At 47.0% G+C, this 18,835-nt stretch overlaps 1 protein-coding gene across 1 annotated transcript; it reads right to left on the reverse strand.

Moving 5' to 3' along the window:
• Nucleotides 1–11,368: 11,368 nt before the first annotated feature.
• On the reverse strand, nt 11,369–18,651 carry LOC121563508 (arf-GAP with dual PH domain-containing protein 2-like). The gene is made up of 11 exons (XM_045216467.1): nt 18,401–18,651; nt 17,609–17,739; nt 17,337–17,428; nt 16,973–17,061; nt 16,681–16,793; nt 12,956–13,102; nt 12,778–12,861; nt 12,584–12,646; nt 12,373–12,450; nt 11,993–12,221; nt 11,369–11,834 (listed from the first exon to the last, which is right to left on the reverse strand). The coding sequence occupies exons 1-11, from the start codon at nt 18,486–18,488 to the stop codon at nt 11,803–11,805; spliced, it is 1,146 nt and encodes a 381-aa protein (XP_045072402.1). The 5' UTR covers nt 18,489–18,651; the 3' UTR covers nt 11,369–11,802.
• Between the last annotated feature and the right edge of the window lie 184 nt (nt 18,652–18,835).

Below are 18,835 nucleotides of genomic sequence, written 5' to 3' on the forward strand. Positions count from 1 at the left end.
ACGGATCTCTTCGCCCCTGCATCGACTACAGGGGACTCAACGACATCACAGTGAAAAACCGTTACCCTCTCCCTCTGCTCACCTCTGCTTTTGAGTTGCTCCAGGGAGCCACTGTTTTACCAAGTTGGATCTCAGAAACGCTTACCACCTAGTGCGGATCCGGGAGGGAGATGAATGGAAGACCGCATTCAATACACCAACAGGCCACTACGAGTATCTGGTTATGCCTTTTGGCCTCACCAATGCTCCTGCTGTGTTCCAGGCTCTAGTGAATGATGTACTGCGGGACATGTTAAACAAGTTTGTCTTCGTTTACCTGGATGACATCTTAATCTACTCCAGAAACCTGTCTGAACACACCCGCCATGTCCAGCAAGTCCTTCATCGTCTTCTGGAGAATTCCCTCTACGCCAAGGCAGAGAAATGTGAGTTTCACGTCAAGACAGTGGCCTTCCTGGGGTACATAGTGGCAGAGGGAAGTATCCAAATGGATCCTGCCAAAGTATCAGCAGTCACTTCATGGCCAGTCCCGGAGAACAGAAAGAAGCTGCAACAGTTTCTGGGGTTTGCTAACTTCTATAGAAAGTTTATCCGGAACTACAGTACCGTTGCTGCCCCTCTCACTGCTCTAACCAGCACCAAGCAACCCCTTCACCTGGACCCCAGCAGCCGACAAGGCCTTCAGTACCCTCAAGGTAAGGTTCACCTCCGCTCCCATCCTCCAGATGCCTGACGTGGACCGGCAATTCATTGTGGAGGTGGACGCCTCGGATGTGGGAGTTGGTGCTGTGATTTCTCAGTGGGCTGCGGAGGATAGGAAGCTCCATCCCTGTGCCTTTTTCTCACGTCGGTTGTCCCCCTCTGAGTGCAATTACGACATAGGGAACCGAGAGCTGCTGGCTGTGAAGCTTGCCTTGGAGGAGTGGCGTCACTGGCTGGAGGGGTCCACCATTCCATTTCTCGTTTGGACCGATCATAAGAACTTGGAGTACATCCGCACGGCCAAACGGTTGAACTCCAGGCAGTCCCGCTGGGCCCTGTTCTTTACCAGGTTTAATTTCACTCTGTCATACCGGCCTGGATCACGCAACACCAAGCCAGACGCCCTCTCCCGTCAATTCCAGAAGGATGACAACCCCTCCAAGGATCCTGTGTCGATTCTGCCAAGTCCCTGCATCGTAGCAGCTCTGACCTGGGCTGTTGAGGAACAGGTGCTGGAAGCTCTCCGTAACCAGCCCGGTCCCAGCACTTGCCCAGCTGACCGCCTTTTTGTCCCCGAAAACCTAAGGTCCCAGGTCGTTCAGTGGGGACATGACTCCCGCCTAGCTTGTCACCCTGGCTCCACCCGCACTTACAACCTGCTCGCCCAGAGGTTCTGGTGGCCCGCTCTGAGAAAGGATGTACGGGAATTCGTCCAAGCCTGCCCCATCTGCAACCAACACAAGTCGTCCTGCCAGCCCCCAGCCGGATTGCTGCAGCCCCTGCCTGTGCCCAGACGTCCCTGGTCTCACATCGCCCTTGACTTTGTCACGGGGCTGCCCCCTTCAAGGGGCAAGACCGTCATTCTCACCATAGTTGACCGATTCAGCAAGATGGCACACTTCATTCCCCTCCCCAAGCTCCCAACCGCCAAGGAGACCGCCCAGGTGGTCCTGGAACACGTCTTCCGGATCCACGGACTGCCAAAGGATGTAGTTTCTGACCGTGGTCCACAATTCTCCTCCGCTTTTTGGAAGGAGTTCTGTCACCTGCTGGGAGCCACAGTCAGTCTGACTTCCGGATTCCATCCCCAATCCAATGGGCAGTCAGAGCGGGCAAATCAGGAGCTCGAGAAGGCACTGCGATGCATGACTTCACGCAACCCCCACTCCTGGTCGCAGCAATTGACATGGGTGGAGTACGCACACAATTCTCTGACCTGCTCTGCCATCGGTATGTCCCCTTTCCAATGTGTTTATGGATACCAGCCTCCTCTATTTGCCAGTCAGGAAGGGGAGGTTACTTGCCCATCTGCACTTGCGTTTGCCCGTCGATGTCGCCGCACCTGGTCACAGGCCCGAGCCACACTTCTCAGATCCGTTGCCAGCTACACTACCGGGGCCAACCGTCGGAGAATCCCTGCTCCCACCTACCATGTTGGTCAAAGGGTGTGGTTGTCGTCAAGGAACCTGCCACTCAGGGTGGAGTCGCAGAAGTTGGCACCTCGGTTCATTGGCCCATTCCCTATCATAAGAGTGATTAGCCCAACTGCTGTCCGGCTCCAACTGCCTAATTCCATGAGGGTGCACCCCACTTTCCATGTGTCTAAGATTAAGCCCATTCATGAGAGTCCGCTGGTCCCTGCTGCGCCTTGTCCTCCTCCTCCACAGCTCGTCGATGGTGGTCTGGTTTACACCGTCCGCCGCCTGCTTCGGTCCAGACGGAGGGGTAGGGGTCTCCAGTACCTCATTGACTGGGAGGGCTATGGACCTGAGGAAAGGACCTGGGTGCCAGCTAGTCGGATTGTGGATAGGACTCTCATCACCGCCTTCCACCAACGGCATCCTGATCAACCTGCAATCCGTAGGGGCCGCCCCAGAGGGATCCCCTAACCGTCCTGCCCGCTCGGCTTCCTGTCCTGTGCCTGATCCTGTCTCGGGACCTGTCCCATCTCCCGACCACGGCCCTCCGGCTTCCTCCGAGGATGAGGGCGTTCGCTCGGACCGTTCGGAGGAGTTCTAGCCCTCCTCCGGCTCCCCTCCTCCCGCCCGGCGTGGTGTTGCTCTTGGGACTTCTGGGGCCGTCCCTTGGGGGGTTCTGTCATGAGCCCTCTCACTCCACCGGGTTACCACCTTAATGTGTTTCCACTATCTTCCACTCTGCTCATCTCTCTCTCTCTACTCAGCCTAACTAGCGCCACCTGTCCCTGCTCTGCTCGGCTCTAATTACTCTGCCAGCTGCGCTGCATTACCCACTAACCTCTCCCAGTATTTAAAGTCCTGTCTTTCAGCTCTCCTTTGTCAGATCGTCTGCAAAGCTCACACCCCGGAACCTGTGTGCTCGCGCTTCTGGCTCACCCTTGTTTTGTGACCCCGGACCTGCCTGATTCTTGGATACTCTTCTGCCCCAGGAAAACCAGACCTGCTTTCTGCCATTACGACTCCTGACTACTCTTCGACCCCGGTAACTCTGACCAGCCTTCTGCCTTGCTACAACGTATTTGGATTTCCCTTGAACTGTACTTCTGCCTTGTTTCATCCGCCCCGTTGTGTCTGTGTTTCCTCCCCCCCCCAGGACTTCTGGACCACCAACCACCGGCGTCATCGGACGCATCGCTGCCACTGGGGGGGGGCACAGATCCAGCACATTGGACGGGATAACCCCTGGAGCCTTCACTCACTCCCTACTTCCCTTTCCCCTTTAGTTTTAATAAACTTTCTGGTGTGACGCAATTGTGGTCCTCTTGTCGTCTGTCTGAACCGTGACAGTTTTAACCTTCTGGTGTTAATTAATCATCCACACTAGTAAATTCTAAAGGCATGAGAGGAGGACTTTAAGATAGTTTATTTTACTAAGTTGAGGGTAATTTATACTACTGTGAAAAGTGTGAAGAAGATTATAATTTTGTAATAATATATATGATTTGAACCATAAAACAACAGAAGAGAGAGAGAGAGAGCTTTCCCTGAATGAGGGATACCTGTTGCTAGTCAATTGTACTAATCTTAGATTACTTTTACGGGATAGAAGTAAATTGAGGTATTATCAAATGTTGTCATTTAAATTTCATTTTTAGTATGCTTTAATAAACAACAAGTTGGTATTTGAAACTAAATTAATGCAATGAGCTGCAGTAATCAGAGGAAGGCACAATCTAATGCGAAACAGCTATTACCTAGATCATTTATTTAGTAATGAGATCAGGAAGATAGGAGCAATAAAGAAGCAAGGGACAGTCTCAAAAATAAATAAGGGATGGCAATTGGATGATAAATTACCAATATTAACTAAGTGATTGTTTAGGTAGGTGGTAATATTGACACATGGGCAAAACATGTGTCAAAGGGGGGATGGTAGGATTAAATAATAAACATATACGAAGGAGAGGACAAAATACTTTAAAAAATAAATAAATAAAAAACTCTTTTTTAGATACAGTCTAGAAAATTTAAAAAAGTCAGAAATAGAAATTGAGAGCTGAACATGTGTGAAGATAGTTTATTAACCACACCCGTATGTCAGAGGTTTTGTGCCCCACAGGTGAACTAAAGGAGAAGGTGACTCACTCTATCTAACCAGGTGACTGGTGAGCATCCAGTCCCTAAAGAAGAAAAACTGGAAGCAGGCCTGTTGGGAAGGGCCCTATCAGGTTATATTGGTCACTGCCTTTGCCATTAGAATAGCTGAGAGAGCCACTTGGGTCAACGTTACCCACTGCAAAAAGGTAGGCCCACATGCCAACACCGTTGAACACACACAGAGTTAAAGAGAAGAACTGGAACCAATAGGGTCTGGGGGTAAACTCTGTTAACGAAGATCCCCTACCCTGACCTTTCATCACTGTGGGTTGTTTATAGAGGTGTGAGTATGGGGTAGTACCAAGCAGAAAGACTGAGGACAGGAGAGGGTTGGCGGTTTTTGGGAATATGGATAACTTGAGTTGCATCATTGTCTCGGCAATGGTCTTGATATGTCAAGATCCACCACCAATTATGCTATGCCCTTACCATTGTTAAGAAGTAAAAGAGAAGAGAAGCGACCCGACATACTGACCGTCAAGGACGAGTAGCCTACAAAATAGGAGTCAGAGAAGGGCAGACTGTCAGATTCAAAATAAGGGTTGGGGACGTAGCCAATGGGTGGGGTACATGTCAATAAGCAAATTGGGATTATAAAATCCTATTATATTCGTGTTCGGACCCCACGGTGGATTGTTCCTACACTCAAGTGTTTAAATACACTTGGGGGTGGGGATATGAGACCGTGGGGGACTGAACATCCAGAAGGGGGGTAAAGAGAAATAAAGACATCACCAATTATCAATTGGAGACTTAAGTTCGGAAGTACAGGAGAGAATTCTAAACCTTACAGCCCCTTTAACCGATGTGTGGTGGGCGTGTGCCAGTAAGGGCAGTGTAAGGCAGAGAATTCCAAAGGGGTGGCTAGACACATGCGCCCTGGTTCTACTGGTTCAGCTAGTTAGAATTAGTCACCAGGAACCAAGGATTAAACAGATGTAGGAGGAGTTTTAACAAGAAGGAGAATAGCCCTATTTAGATGGATGCGATTGGGCTACCAAGGGGGGTATCGGATGGATACCGAGCTATGAAACAATTAGGGGAAGGGTTTACTACCACGTTCTTTTGGTGGGTGACAATAAACAAAATTGTGAATTGGATTAATTATATCTATTACGACCAACAACGATTTATTGGCTGGACTAGGGATGCAACAGAAGGGATCTTTTGAACAATTATCCGCCATCTCACTCTTATGACTTAGTAAAAAGAGGTCAGGCAGAAAGGGGTGGTGTCTATAGAATGGTAAGCCATTGTTGTACGTTTATCCCTAACAATACCAGTCCTGACGGGAGTATCTCTAAAGCCCTAGTTGGTTTAGATAAACTATCAGCTGGGATGAGGAGCATGGCTGGAATGGAGGGAAACGGACTGTTCTCCTGGTTGGGTGATTGGTTTGGCAAGTATTCAACTATGGTGGTTACTGGATTTCTGACCCTAGTAGTTGTGTTTCTAATATTAATGTGCTGTACTGCCTGTGTAATTCCTTGTCTGAGAAAGTCTGTTACAGATGTCGTGCATACGGCTGGTATGATGCCCCTCCTAGGGGCTTAAGCAGGAGATGCAGACACTGAGATGGGGTTGACAAAGGATGATCCTTGGTTTGCTATTGGTGAGGTGGTGGAGTGACACCCTAGAGGGTGTCAATAGGGGGAATCCTAAATTTCCCTGAAATTTCTTATTTTGGGTTTTCTTATTTTGGGTTCACACCCAGTGGGTGTGAAAAGGGGGATTGTGGGGATCTATTTTCTTATAACTAGATGTGATGCCTAGCTTAGAAAGAATGCATTAATGATTAAACATAATAGGTTTGTACTGTACTGATATAAATTGTTTAACATAACAAGCTGTGATTCATGTGAGGAATGTTAGGGAGTAGGGTGAGACAGACTTGCCTCTTTGTTAAACCGCACTCAATGACATGTGTTCTGCTACAGTGGAGAGGAACAGACTATGTCTGAAGTTGCAAAACAACTAAACACCTGGCAACAGTGAACCGCCAAGGGGCTGGGACCAGCCTGTGCGCCAACGATAGGCTGAGTAAGTCTAAACCACGCTCAGTCTTTACTCTGATAGGCCAGCAGGGAGCGGGAACTATCTCTGTCAGAGTATTTAGGGAAGAACTTAGAACAATGGACCAGTTCTCTGAGTGCCCTGCGTGGTATTTCAGTGGACCCGTATATACGAACATCATATTTACCATTGAAGTGTTTGCATTAATTAAAATACTAGTATATCTTAGAAGTCGTGTTGACCTCTTTTGTTCCCAATACCAGATTTGAATTGACGCAATTTAACACTTGTAAAAAAAAACAGCCCCATTTTTACCACATTCTTGCTGGCATAACTCTGTGGGCTATCCACATTGCCATGATCACCAGCAACTGTAGCAGTGATTTCGACGAGTGGCGTTTCAGCGGCACTTGTTGCAGCAGATTATGCAATATTTTTAAACCAATTTCTAATATCAATTTTGAAGGTAGCCAGGCCTATTGTTGTGTTTAACTAACGCCCCACCCACTAATAATTCGAAATGGCGGTAAACAGACGTGACTTCATGATGCATATGATAGGTTTAAAAACCTAATCATAATTAGTTGAACCATATTTATTTAATTTAACAATAATCCTCCCACCGGGATTTCAGAAAAAAATTGGAATTTATTGAAAGTTCCAGGAATTGTGCAACCCTAGTTGCACCATTGTTCTTACGTATTATAACCATATACAATTTCAGTAGCACATGTCTTAGAGTGATGGACTGTCCCATCCCGTGGCCTCAGCAATGGATTAGTCCACTGAGACAGGCGCGAATCAGATGGGTGTCTTGTGCACCATAAAAAAAAAAAGATATATTTGAGACTGCTCAACCCAAGAAATCTCTAAATTATAATAATTTACTTCAATGCCTTTATCAGAGACAGAACCATTTAACCATGTTTCCGAGAGAACCGGAATGTCAGGACACAAGTCCTGTACCCATGTCACGATCGTTTATAGACGGGACGGACCAAGGCGCAGCGTGATATGCATACATGTTTATTAACGACAAAACAATAAACAAACGATACGTGAAGTCCAAGGCAGCACACAGACATACCATAACACGGAACAAGATCCCACAACTAACAGGTGCCAAAATGCTGCCTAAGTATGGTCCACAATCAGAGACAACGAGCTACAGCTGCCTCTGATTGGGAACCACCCTGGCCAACATAGATCTACACATTCTAGATCTAAACATAGAAAAACAACCTAGCAAACACAACACAGAAAATACACACCCTGACTCAACAAATACAAGTCCTCAGAGTCAGGGCGTGACAGTACCCCCCCCCCCCCAAAGGTGCGGACTCCGACCGCGCCACATAAACATAACAGGGTAGGGGCCGGGTGGGCATTCCGCCTCGGAGGCGGATCCGGCTCCGGGCGTGACCACCACTTACTCTCCACCTCCCTGTTGCGCCCCTGGTCTGGTCTGGACCTCGGCGCGCTGCTTCTCCTTCCTCCCACGACGTACCAAGCCCTGTCTGGACCCTGGTGTGGGAGACCCCGAACCTGGAGAGGGGCTGACGTCTGGGTCTGGACTGGAACCGCTGACTGGAGCTGGACCTGACGACGGTGGATCGAACTGCTCTGGCTCCGGAGTGGAGCCGCTGACCGGAGCTGGATCAGGCACCGGTGGAGCGGACTGCTCTGGCTCCGGAGTGGAGCGGCTGACCGGAGCTGGACTGGACCCCGGTGGAGCGGATTGCTCTGGCTCCGGAGTGGATCCGCTGACCGGAGTTGGACCGGACCCCGGTGGAGCGGATTGCTCTGGCTCCGGAGTGGAGCCGCTGACCGGAGCTGGACTGGACCCCGGTGGAGCGGATTTCTCTGGCTCCGGAGTGGAGCAGCTGACCGGTGCCGGACCAGGCACCAGTGGAACAGGCACGGGCCGTGCCGGACTGGCGACGCGCACCACTGGCCTGGTGCGGGGAGCAGGAACAGGCCGGGCCGGGCTGGCGACGCGCACCACTGGCTTGGTGTGAGGGGCAGGAACAGGCCGGACCGGGCTGGCGACACGCACCACTGGCTTGGTGCGAGGGCCAGGAACAGGCCGGACCGGGCTGGCGACGCGCACCACTGGCTTGGTGCGAGGGACAGGAACAGGCCGGATCGGGCTGGCGACGCGCACCACTGGCTTGGTGCGGGGAGCAGGAACGGGCCGGACCGGGCTGACAACGCGCACCACATGCTTAGTGCGGGGAGCAGGAACGGGCCGGACCGTACTGGGAACACACACAACTGGCCTTGTGCGGGAAGCAGGAATGGGTCGGGCCGTACTGGGAACACGCACCACTGGCTTAGTGCGGGGATCAGGAACGGGCCGGACCGGACTGGCGACACGCACCACTTGCTTGGTGCGAGGAGCGGGACTGGGTTCCCTTATAAACCCTCCTTCTGCTGCCTAACCAGCTCCTCTCGCCGTGCCTCTGCACTCTCCTTCTCCCTTATAGCCTCCTGTAGCTCCTCCCTCTGACCAAATAACTCCTTCTCCCTCTGAACCAATAGCCCCCGTAACCTGGTGGCCTCCTCTCCTAACCTGCAGAATCGCCCTGTCGCTGCCTCCTGCTGCCTCGTCGTCCACACCGTGTGCCCCCCCCCCAACATTTTCTTGGGGTTGCCTCTCGGGTCTCCGTCGTCGGCACTGTTGGCGCCGTTTCACCTCTCCTACCTGGGCATCCTCCTTCATCGCCTTCCGGTAGCGGACGGCCTCCTCCTCCGTAATTCTCCCCCAACCGAGGAGGACATCTACTAAAGTAACCTCCTGTTTAATTCCCGGTGTTTGCTCCTGAACACGCTGCTTGGTCCTCGTTTGGTGGGATCTTCTGTCACGATCGTTTATAGACGGGACGGACCAAGGCGCAGCGTGATATGCATACATGTTTATTAACGAATAAACACAACGACAAAACAATAAACAAACGATACGTGAAGTCCAAGGCAGCACACCGACATACCATAACACGGAACAAGATCCCACAACTAACAGGTGCCAAAAGGCTGCCTAAGTATGGTCCCCAATCAGAGACAACGAGCTACAGCTGCCTCTGATTGGGAACCACCCCGGCCAACATAGATCTACACATTCTAGATCTAAACATAGAAAAACAACCTAGCAAACACAACACAGAAAATACACACCCTGACTCAACAAATACAAGTCCTCAGAGTCAGGGCGTGACAACCCAAATGTTAATTGTGTAAAAAATTGTAATCATACTTTTCACATTTAGGTGCATTAGCCCAAGCCCCCTACAATATTTAAAGTCAGAGGGGGTATTCAGCTCATTCCCATAAGAGCTAACAGGTATAAGGCCATCTGCAGCTATTTGTTGAGTGAGCTGAAACTTTACCAAGGTCCCTGGCCAACCACGTGAGAGCAGAGCAGACTGAGCATCTGACAGACGTCCCTCAAGTCGCTAGATGCAGGGGCTGGGGCGGGAACTGGGGGAGCAGTATTGGCAGAGCTCAGTCCACCCGGATGAAGCTCTCACCAAAAGAGTGCCAATTCTGGGTGTGTACAGGAGGCCTTGGTGTGGCTCCTGTTGCAGGATTGGGGCTTCCATGGGGGGCAGGAGTGTCCCAGAGTAGGGAGGGTAACCAAAACTAGCCTGGGAGGGAGGTTGTGGGGAGAATTGAGGAGGGTGGTGTGGAGGGCAGTGTGGCTGGCGAAGCTCCAAACTCTCAGCATATGAGGGCTGATGATGTGAATGATTCACGGTGTGGACTGCATCATGTGGTGCACTACCCTCAACAGTGTTTTGCCAGACCCTAGGGTAGTGGTCGGTGCTGTGTAGAGCTGGGCTGAGATGAGGTGGGCCTGGTCTGGTAGAGCTGTGCTGTGATGGGCCGGGTCTGGTAGAGCTGTGCCGAGGCGGGCCGGGTCTGATAGACATGTGCTGAGGCGGGCCGGGTCTGGTAGAGATGTGCTGAGGCAGGTCTGGTAGCATGGGAGGGAGTTGTAGAGAGAATTGAAGAGGGTGGTGTGGAGGGCAGTGTGGCTGGCGATGCTCCAAACTCTGCATCAGGCTTCTTTGACTGCGTACAGCTTGGGCATAGCTCAGTGTATCTGCATGCAGTTCCTGGTAGAGAAGTGGTGAAGGGTGGTGTGGGGGGCAGTGTTGCTGACTGTTCTCCAGTCTCTGTGAGGCGCCACCAGATGCAGATCTAAAGGAGCATCTGATTTGTCTCAGGGAGTTGGTGGCTGGTCTGCTGCTCTGGGGGGTGAGGTGGACTGGCGAAGGTGGGGACCGCCTCTTTGTACATGTATACATTGTCGTAAAGACAGTCCAGGCACATAATGACACATAATGCAATTACAAAGTAATTGCTACTGTAGTTATCACAGTGTCACAGGTATAATAACAACTTAAAGAATCTATTGCCTCTTGAGGGGTGCTCTATATGGATATAAATAACTCACTCTTCCTGGTGTGTGCTATTGGCATATGCAACAATGACACAGACAGGACATACAAAATAATTTAAATAACAGTAGGCTGCAATTAACACAAAGATAATAAAACACTGTATTATAAAATAACTGTATTATACAAAAAATGAACTCTAATAGATATGTTAAAGTGTTGTATCGCGCTCTCTCGCTTTCTATTTACACTGAGTGTACAAAATATTAGGAACACCTTCCTAATATTGAGTTGCACCACCCCCTCCCCCTTTTGCCCTCAGAACAGCCTCAATTCATCGGGTCATGGACTCTACAAGATGTCAAGGATGCAGGCCCAACATGGCTGTCCTTTGGGTGGTGGACCATTCTTGATACACACGTGAAACTATTGAGCATGAAAAACCCAGCACCGTTGCAGTTCTTGACACAAACTGGTGCGCCTGGCACCTACTACCATACCCTGTTCAAAGGCACTTAAATCTTTTGTCTTGCCCATTGACCCTCTGAATGGCACACATACACAATCCATGTCTCCATTGTCTCAAGGCTTAAAAATCCTTCTTTAACCTGTCTCCTCCCCTTCGTCTACACTGATTAAAGTGGATTTAACAAGTGACATCAATATGGGATCATAGCTTTCACCTGGATAGTATATGTCATGGAAAGAGCAGGAGTCCTTAACGTTTTGTACACTCAGTGTATATGCACATTAGTTAATAGAAAGTATTTATTACATTCCTAATGTCCCCGACAATGCCATCAGTTCCCATCTCATAATAGGCAGTCCTGTCACTGGTTTACAAGGTGCACTGGATGATGGTGGTTTGGAATGATTACCAGTGCTTATCCTCATTGGCAGCTCTTCAATTCGTTTAGCCTCTTTAGCCTCAGTTCATTTAGCCTCTCATCAGTTTCCAATAAACATGACTCCATTGAAGAGTTCATTGATCACCTCTTGTGAGAAGCCTCCGTATGTCACTGCTAGGCTTTCTGAAACAGGCAGTCAGCCCCACATATTGCCATTTCTTCCTGTAAATTTAGTTTTCCTTTCCTCAGGTTTTTACACTCCATTCATTTTTTCATCCTTCTCATGTTTGCCTCAGCTGAAATAACAAATAAAGAAAAAAATTCAACAAAAACAAATACAATCTTTCAGCTATTCAAAATGACTCTTTCCTGTCATTGACCACTTTTACAATAATCGTAAGTCTCATGCTGCTGGTACATTGTAAACACGGTGAACAGTGAATTGTCTTCTTACTGTTGTAGTGCTGTGGTAGCATAGGCTGGGAGATGACTAGTTTGAAGGCTTCTATCCACTCCCTCTGGTCCTGCTCCTGGTCACACAGGAAGACAAACTGCCTGTCTGGCGTCTCCAAGGTGACCCCGAACCTCCACCTGCCACCGCGGCTCCCCTTAGGCTGGCTCTCCCTCACAGAGTAGCCATGGCCCTCTGTGCCGATGAAGACAGCTCCCAGTTCCAAGGCATCCTATGGACGGACACACATGCATACACACAGACACAGCCAGACAAACACACACACACACACTAGTTACAACATTCTTCTCCACAAATACAAATGGCAAATAAATTAGATGAAATCTCATCTTTTGCTTATGCATATTCTCTGTTGTCAGTACCAATAAAGTTTTGAAGTAGGACAGCTTTCTGTCCGTTAAGTTTAGGATGAACCATCTCTTCTTGAATGGCTCCCATTGCTGAGAACAGACACAGAAACAGAAGACACAGAATCAGCCCTGGCTGACCATCATACAGGTTGAGTTTCTGGTGCTCCCGATATCTATCAATTGAAAACTTCACTATGTTCAATTAATTAGATGGGTTACTAACCGTTGGACCTGTTTTCTCCATGTAGCCTTCTTTAACGCTACTTCTGGTTATCAAAGGTACAAGCTGCACAAACAAAAACATAGAAGGGAGACAGATCTGTACAGAGGGAGTCCTTGAAAGGGTGACGTCACCTGTGACATATCATGTCAATTACGGCAATTACAGACTTCTACTTTGAAACAGTTTGTACTCACGTCACTGTTCCTGGCATTAGGGTAGACGTTCTTGAGGTAAGCAAACCGGGTGGCCCGAATTGCATTGAAACAGGACACAATTTCCTAAAAGTAGGAAAAAGAAATTTGACCCCAAGTCTTTAAATCTCTAGACGTCTTCATGACAACTTTTCAATTGAGCTTTGTCATTGGTTCTCACCTGGCTGTTGTCATGGTAAACAAACAGGTTTCTGGTCCGTTCTTCGTCCAGGTATGAGATTTGCAGCCCGTGGGCGTGACCTATCTTTTCCGGCTGGAACACGGCATTGAGGTCCTTTATAGAGATGACTGCTTTGGGCTTCTTCGACTAGGGTCAATAATACACAACAGGCAGCATTTTAATGAGCCCTTCTCAGGTATTTTATATTTAACATTTATTTAACATTCAACTAGGTAAGTCAATTAAGAACAAATTCTTATTTAAAATGACGGCCTAGCAAGAGGGAAAAGGCCTCCTGTGGGGACGTGGGCTGGGATAACAAATGTTTTTTGACAAAACGCATCACGACAAAAGAAACACCACAACACTACATAAAGAGACCTAAAACAACAACACAACATGGCAGCAACACAGCATGACAACAACACAACATGGCAGCAACACAGCATGACAACAACACAACATGGCAGCAACACAGCTTGACAAAAACATAGCATGACAACAACATGGTAGCAATACAGCATGGCAGCAGCACAACATGGTAGCAGCATAAAACATGACAACAACACAACATGGTAGCAACATAACATGGGAGCAGCACAACATGGTAGCAGCACAATATAGTAACAGCACAAAACATGGCACAAACATTGTTAGGCACAGACAACAGCACGAAGGACAAAATGGTAGAGATAAAAGCTTCTACCCCCAAGCCATAAGACTCCTGAAACTACCCGGACTATTTGCACTGCCCCCCCACCCCATCTTTTTACGCTGCTGCTACTCTGTTAATTATTTATGCATAGTCACTTTAACTCTACCCACATGTAGATATTACTTTCAACTACCTCAACTAGCTGGTGCCCCCGCACATTGACTCTGCACCGGTACCCCCCTGTATATATAGCCTCCCTACTGTTATTTTATTTTACCTCTGCTCTTTTTTTCTCAACACTTTTTTGTTGTTGTTTTATTTTACTTTTTTATTAAAAATAAATGCACTGTTGGTTAAGGGCTGTAAGTAAGCATTTCACTGTAATGTCTGCACCTGTTGTATTCGGCGCATGTGGCCAATAAAATTTGATTTGATTTGATTTGAAAACCCATCACGCCAAGCAGCCACCAGTGTCAGTAAGACATTCTTCCTACCGAACCACATAACCTTTGTTTTGGAGGTGTTCAGAACAAGGTTAAGGGCAGAGAAAGCTTGCTGGACACTCAGAAAGCTTTGTTGTAGAGCATTCCACACAGAATCTGGGGAGGGGCCAGCTGAGTGTAAGACTGTATCATCTGCATATACAGTGGGGGAAAAAAGTATTTAGTCAGCCACCAATTGTGCAAGTTCTCCCACTTAAAAAGATGAGAGAGGCCTGTAATTTTCATCATAGGTACACGTCAACTATGACAGACAAATTGAGAGAAAAAAATTCAGAAAATCACATTGTAGGATTTTTAATGAATTTATTTGCAAATTATGGTGGAAAATAAGTATTTGGTCACCTACAAACAAGCAAGATTTCTGGCTCTCACAGACCTGTAACTTCTTCTTTAAGAGGCTCCTCTGTCCTCCACTCGTTACCTGTATTAATGGCACCTGTTTGAACTTGTTATCAGTATAAAAGACACCTGTCCACAACCTCAAACAGTCACACTCCAAACTCCACTATGGCCAAGACCAAAGAGCTGTCAAAGGACACCAGAAACTAAATTGTAGACCTGCACCAGGCTGGGAAGACTGAATCTGCAATAGGTAAGCAGCTTGGTTTGAAGAAATCAACTGTGGGAGCAATTATTAGGAAATGGAAGACCACTGATAATCTCCCTCGATCTGGGGCTCCACGCAAGATCTCACCCCGTGGGGTCAAAATGATCACAAGAACGGTGAGCAAAAATCCCAGAACCACACGGGGGGACCTAGTGAATGACCTGCAGAGAGCTGGGACCAAAGTAACAAAGCCTACCATCAGTAACACACTACGCCGCCAGGGACTCAAATCCTGCAGTGCAAGACGTGTCCCCCTGCTTAAGCCAGTACATGTCCAGGCCCGTCTGAAGTTTGCTAGAGTGCATTTGGATGATCCAGAAGAGGATTGGGAGAATGTCATATGGTCAGATGAAACCAAAATATAACGTTTTGGTAAAAACTCAACTCGTCGTGTTTGGAGGACAAAGAATGCTGAGTTGCATCCAAAGAACACCATACCTACTGTGAAGCATGGGGGGTGGAAACATCATGCTTTGGGGCTGTTTTTCTGCAAAGGGACCAGGACGACTGATCCGTGTAAAGGAAAGAATGAATGGGGCCATGTATCATGAGATTTTGAGTGAAAACCTCCTTCCATCAGCAAGGGCATTGAAGATGAAACGTGGCTGGGTCTTTCAGCATGACAATGATCCCAAACACACTGCCCGGGCAACGAAGGAGTGGCTTCGTAAGAAGCATTTCAAGGTCCTGGAGTGGCCTAGCCAGTCTCCAGATCTCAACCCCATAGAAAATCTTTGGAGGGGAGTTGAAAGTCCGTGTTGCCCAGCGACAGCCCCAAAACATCACAGCTCTAGAGGAGATCTGCATGGAGGAATGGGCCAAAATACCAGCAACAGTGTGTGAAAACCTTGTGAAGACTTACAGAAAACGTTTGACCTGTGTCATTGCCAACAAAGGGTATATAACAAAGTATTGAGAAACTTTTGTTATTGACCAAATACTTATTTTCCACCATAATTTGCAAATAAATTCATTAAAAATCCTACAATGTGATTTTCTGGATTTACATAGATTTACATAGATTAAACAATCTGACCCAGATGTTCCTTTAGCACCTCAGACTCAGTGACCGCCTGCAGGGAGAAGCTGTGTAGCAAGGAAGGGGAAAAAGACGGAGGAGCATCAGGGCTAGAATGGCTGGGAGATGAGGAAGTGTTGGACGGGCAAGGAGGAATCCTAACTTAATGAAGTGAGGATTAAAGAGCCCAGCCATACACTCCTTGTCAGTAACAACCACATCATCCACATTAAGGGACATGGGCAACTGTGAGGAGGAAGGTTTATTCTCCAGGTCTTTCACTGTATTCCAGAACTTCTTTGGGTTAGACCCACAGAGAGAGAACGGCTCCTTAAAGTAACTGACTTTGGCCTTCCGGATAGCCTGAGCGCACTATTTCTCATTTGCCTGAACGACAGCCAGTCAGCCTGAGTATTTGTGTGCCGATCCTTTCGCCAAATAGTGTCCTTGAGGTGGAGTAACTCTGCCAGATCACGGTCGAACCATGGGCTTGTTAACAATAAAATAAGGTCCAAGCGTCTTCGACAGAGGGGATCAAGCGGATTCTGTACCAATTTACAGAGGCCAGGTCATGAAGGAAGGTTTCTCATTAAAGTTTTTCCGCAAGCGTCTATGACAAATCAGGACAGGTCATTTAACTGAGCAGCCATTACAAACACAGGCCGTAAAACAGTGATCACTAAGGTCATTACAGAAAACACCAGATGTATACCTATCAGGATTATTTGTGAGGATAACATCAAGGAGAGTAGCCTTTTCTGGGTGTTTGGGGTCATATCTCATGGGATTGGTAATGATCTGAGAGAGATTTAGGGAGTCCCATTGTTTTAAGTAACATGGGACATTCCCTGTGACTTTTCAATAACGTTCTGGGAACATCCCCAGGACTACATTTTGTTAGCTGGGTTATCTGATCAAAGAGGATGGAGAGAAGCTACTTACATCCTCATTGGTGAAGTATCTCAAGGTGAAGTCTGTTTCAGAGAGCAGGAATCTCCTTTTCAGGAACTGCTTGTTGTCCTTGCCTTTCTTCCATAGAATTCCTTCATAAATTCCTGAATGGGATCCAACCAATAAAAAACATTGATTTAGTTAGTATACGCAGTATTTTGCCACGTTTGGTTCTATGCCTTGCTCTGTAGACAGAGATGTATGGAAATATCTTATGTTCCTAGACAATTTTAATCAAATAAATTGACTTATCCATGAAGGCTTGTCAACATTTAGCACTTACCTGAACTATAACCTTGTTGAAGGAAGTTATTCTCTCCTGTGAATTCTCTCCTCTCATACTTAGCACGTATCCACTGATCTTTAAGAACACTGTCAGGAAGCCAAAGGGTGAAAGATTTAAATACAAAATGATTATTTTAAATATACAAACTCTTTGTGTTGAATATATGACTCAACTTCAACCACAAACCCTGCAATATCTGCCAACTCAATCAATTGTAGGCTAATCGACATCAAGATATTTCTTCCTCTTCTCTTGAAATAATACTACATCCTTCCACTGAATGAACAACTGTCAAGTCACCACAATTTACACCTCCTTAAATTGAGTGAGTGAATGAAGACATTGATATAGTCCCACTCACACACAGTCCTTCTCCTGTGGCCGGTAGTAGAATGGCGGAACACACTTCTCATAGAAGGCATTGGCTGCAGCGTTACCCCTTGTCTTCATAAACTACAATTAGAAACATAATAGGAACGTTATAACATAATAATAACATAATAATAACATAATAATAACATAATAGCATAACAGCAAAGGGATTGTGACTATTATTGTGTATACATGAGAGTACATCCTTCAAGGTGTAATGGTCCTTGGTCCACTACTGGGCTATGACATGTTAAACTGTACCTCCACTAGGGAATCATCCCAGAAATCCAAGCGTATGGACTTTATCCGGCTGATGGCAGGCAAGTCCCGATGTGTCCCCGAACAGTTCACACATACAAACACACCAAGTTTGTACGAGGCCCAGTCTGGCTCTGTGAATAGCAGTAATATGATACTGTGTCAGCCTGTAACCTTTGAACCATGTTGCTATAGTTTGTGAACAATGAGGCAGGCCACTATACAGTATATTGGACTTTGTAGTATGTCACGCCTTGATTGGTTGTTTTTCTCAGGTTGGCTGTTGAGCTGTAGAGAGTTACTGGAAAGGAGGAACCACTGTGATCATTGACTGAATAAACTATAACTTCCCCCAAAAGAGGTTCTTTAAAACATGCCATGGTTGTAATCATTTTACATTTGAGTCATTATCCAGAGCGACTTACAGTTAGTGCATTCATCTTAAGATAGCTAGGTGAGACAACCACATCACAGTCGGAGTAAGTACATTACCAGCAGTGAAATACAGTGAAATAAAAGCAAATGCAAATACAACTCACATGTCTTACATGGCTTAGGTATTTTCTTATGCTCCACATTCTATGAACAATAGACAACCACACTGAAATAGTCTATCATCAATATGAAATAGTCACATAGCTTCTGTCTGGGAGTCCTTCAATATTTCACTACTTTAAACTTTTGTTTTATAGGTCCTATCTGTATCATATCCTAGCCACAATGGTAGCCTGAACATGTCAAATGTTAGAGGCTATCAAACATGGTTTAACATGTATTTTATGAAATATAACTTACCAGGGGCCCCACAGTCGGCACAATGGTCGTTGCTGGGCTGTTTCACCAGATTAAGCAGAATCTGCTTATTTCTCTCCGGACTTGCCATAAGTAAATCTACTGTTCTTCTGCCTCAATCAAGTCCCAACAAACAAATTGCTTAATTTACGTAGGTCCATGCCTTTTCATTCAGTTAAAATGTATTACTTTTACAACAGGTGTCAGGACATTTTTGTCTTTGTTGTTGCCCTTGACCGCGCTCACTGGCCCGACGTTTCCTTTTCTCACTGGCATAGCAACATGAAGTTTATTGTTCTCCACTCAAACACTCACTATTCAAATAACAATGAGCAGGGGAAGTGAAAAAGGCGTTACCATATTACGTATTATTTATAAAAAGACAAGTAGGCCTGACAGAATAGTAATATCTAAGAAAAACTACCGTAATTGATTGTA

The sequence above is a fragment of the Coregonus clupeaformis genome, unplaced genomic scaffold (assembly GCF_020615455.1).
Source record: "Coregonus clupeaformis isolate EN_2021a unplaced genomic scaffold, ASM2061545v1 scaf0715, whole genome shotgun sequence".
Lineage (NCBI taxonomy): Eukaryota > Metazoa > Chordata > Actinopteri > Salmoniformes > Salmonidae > Coregonus > Coregonus clupeaformis.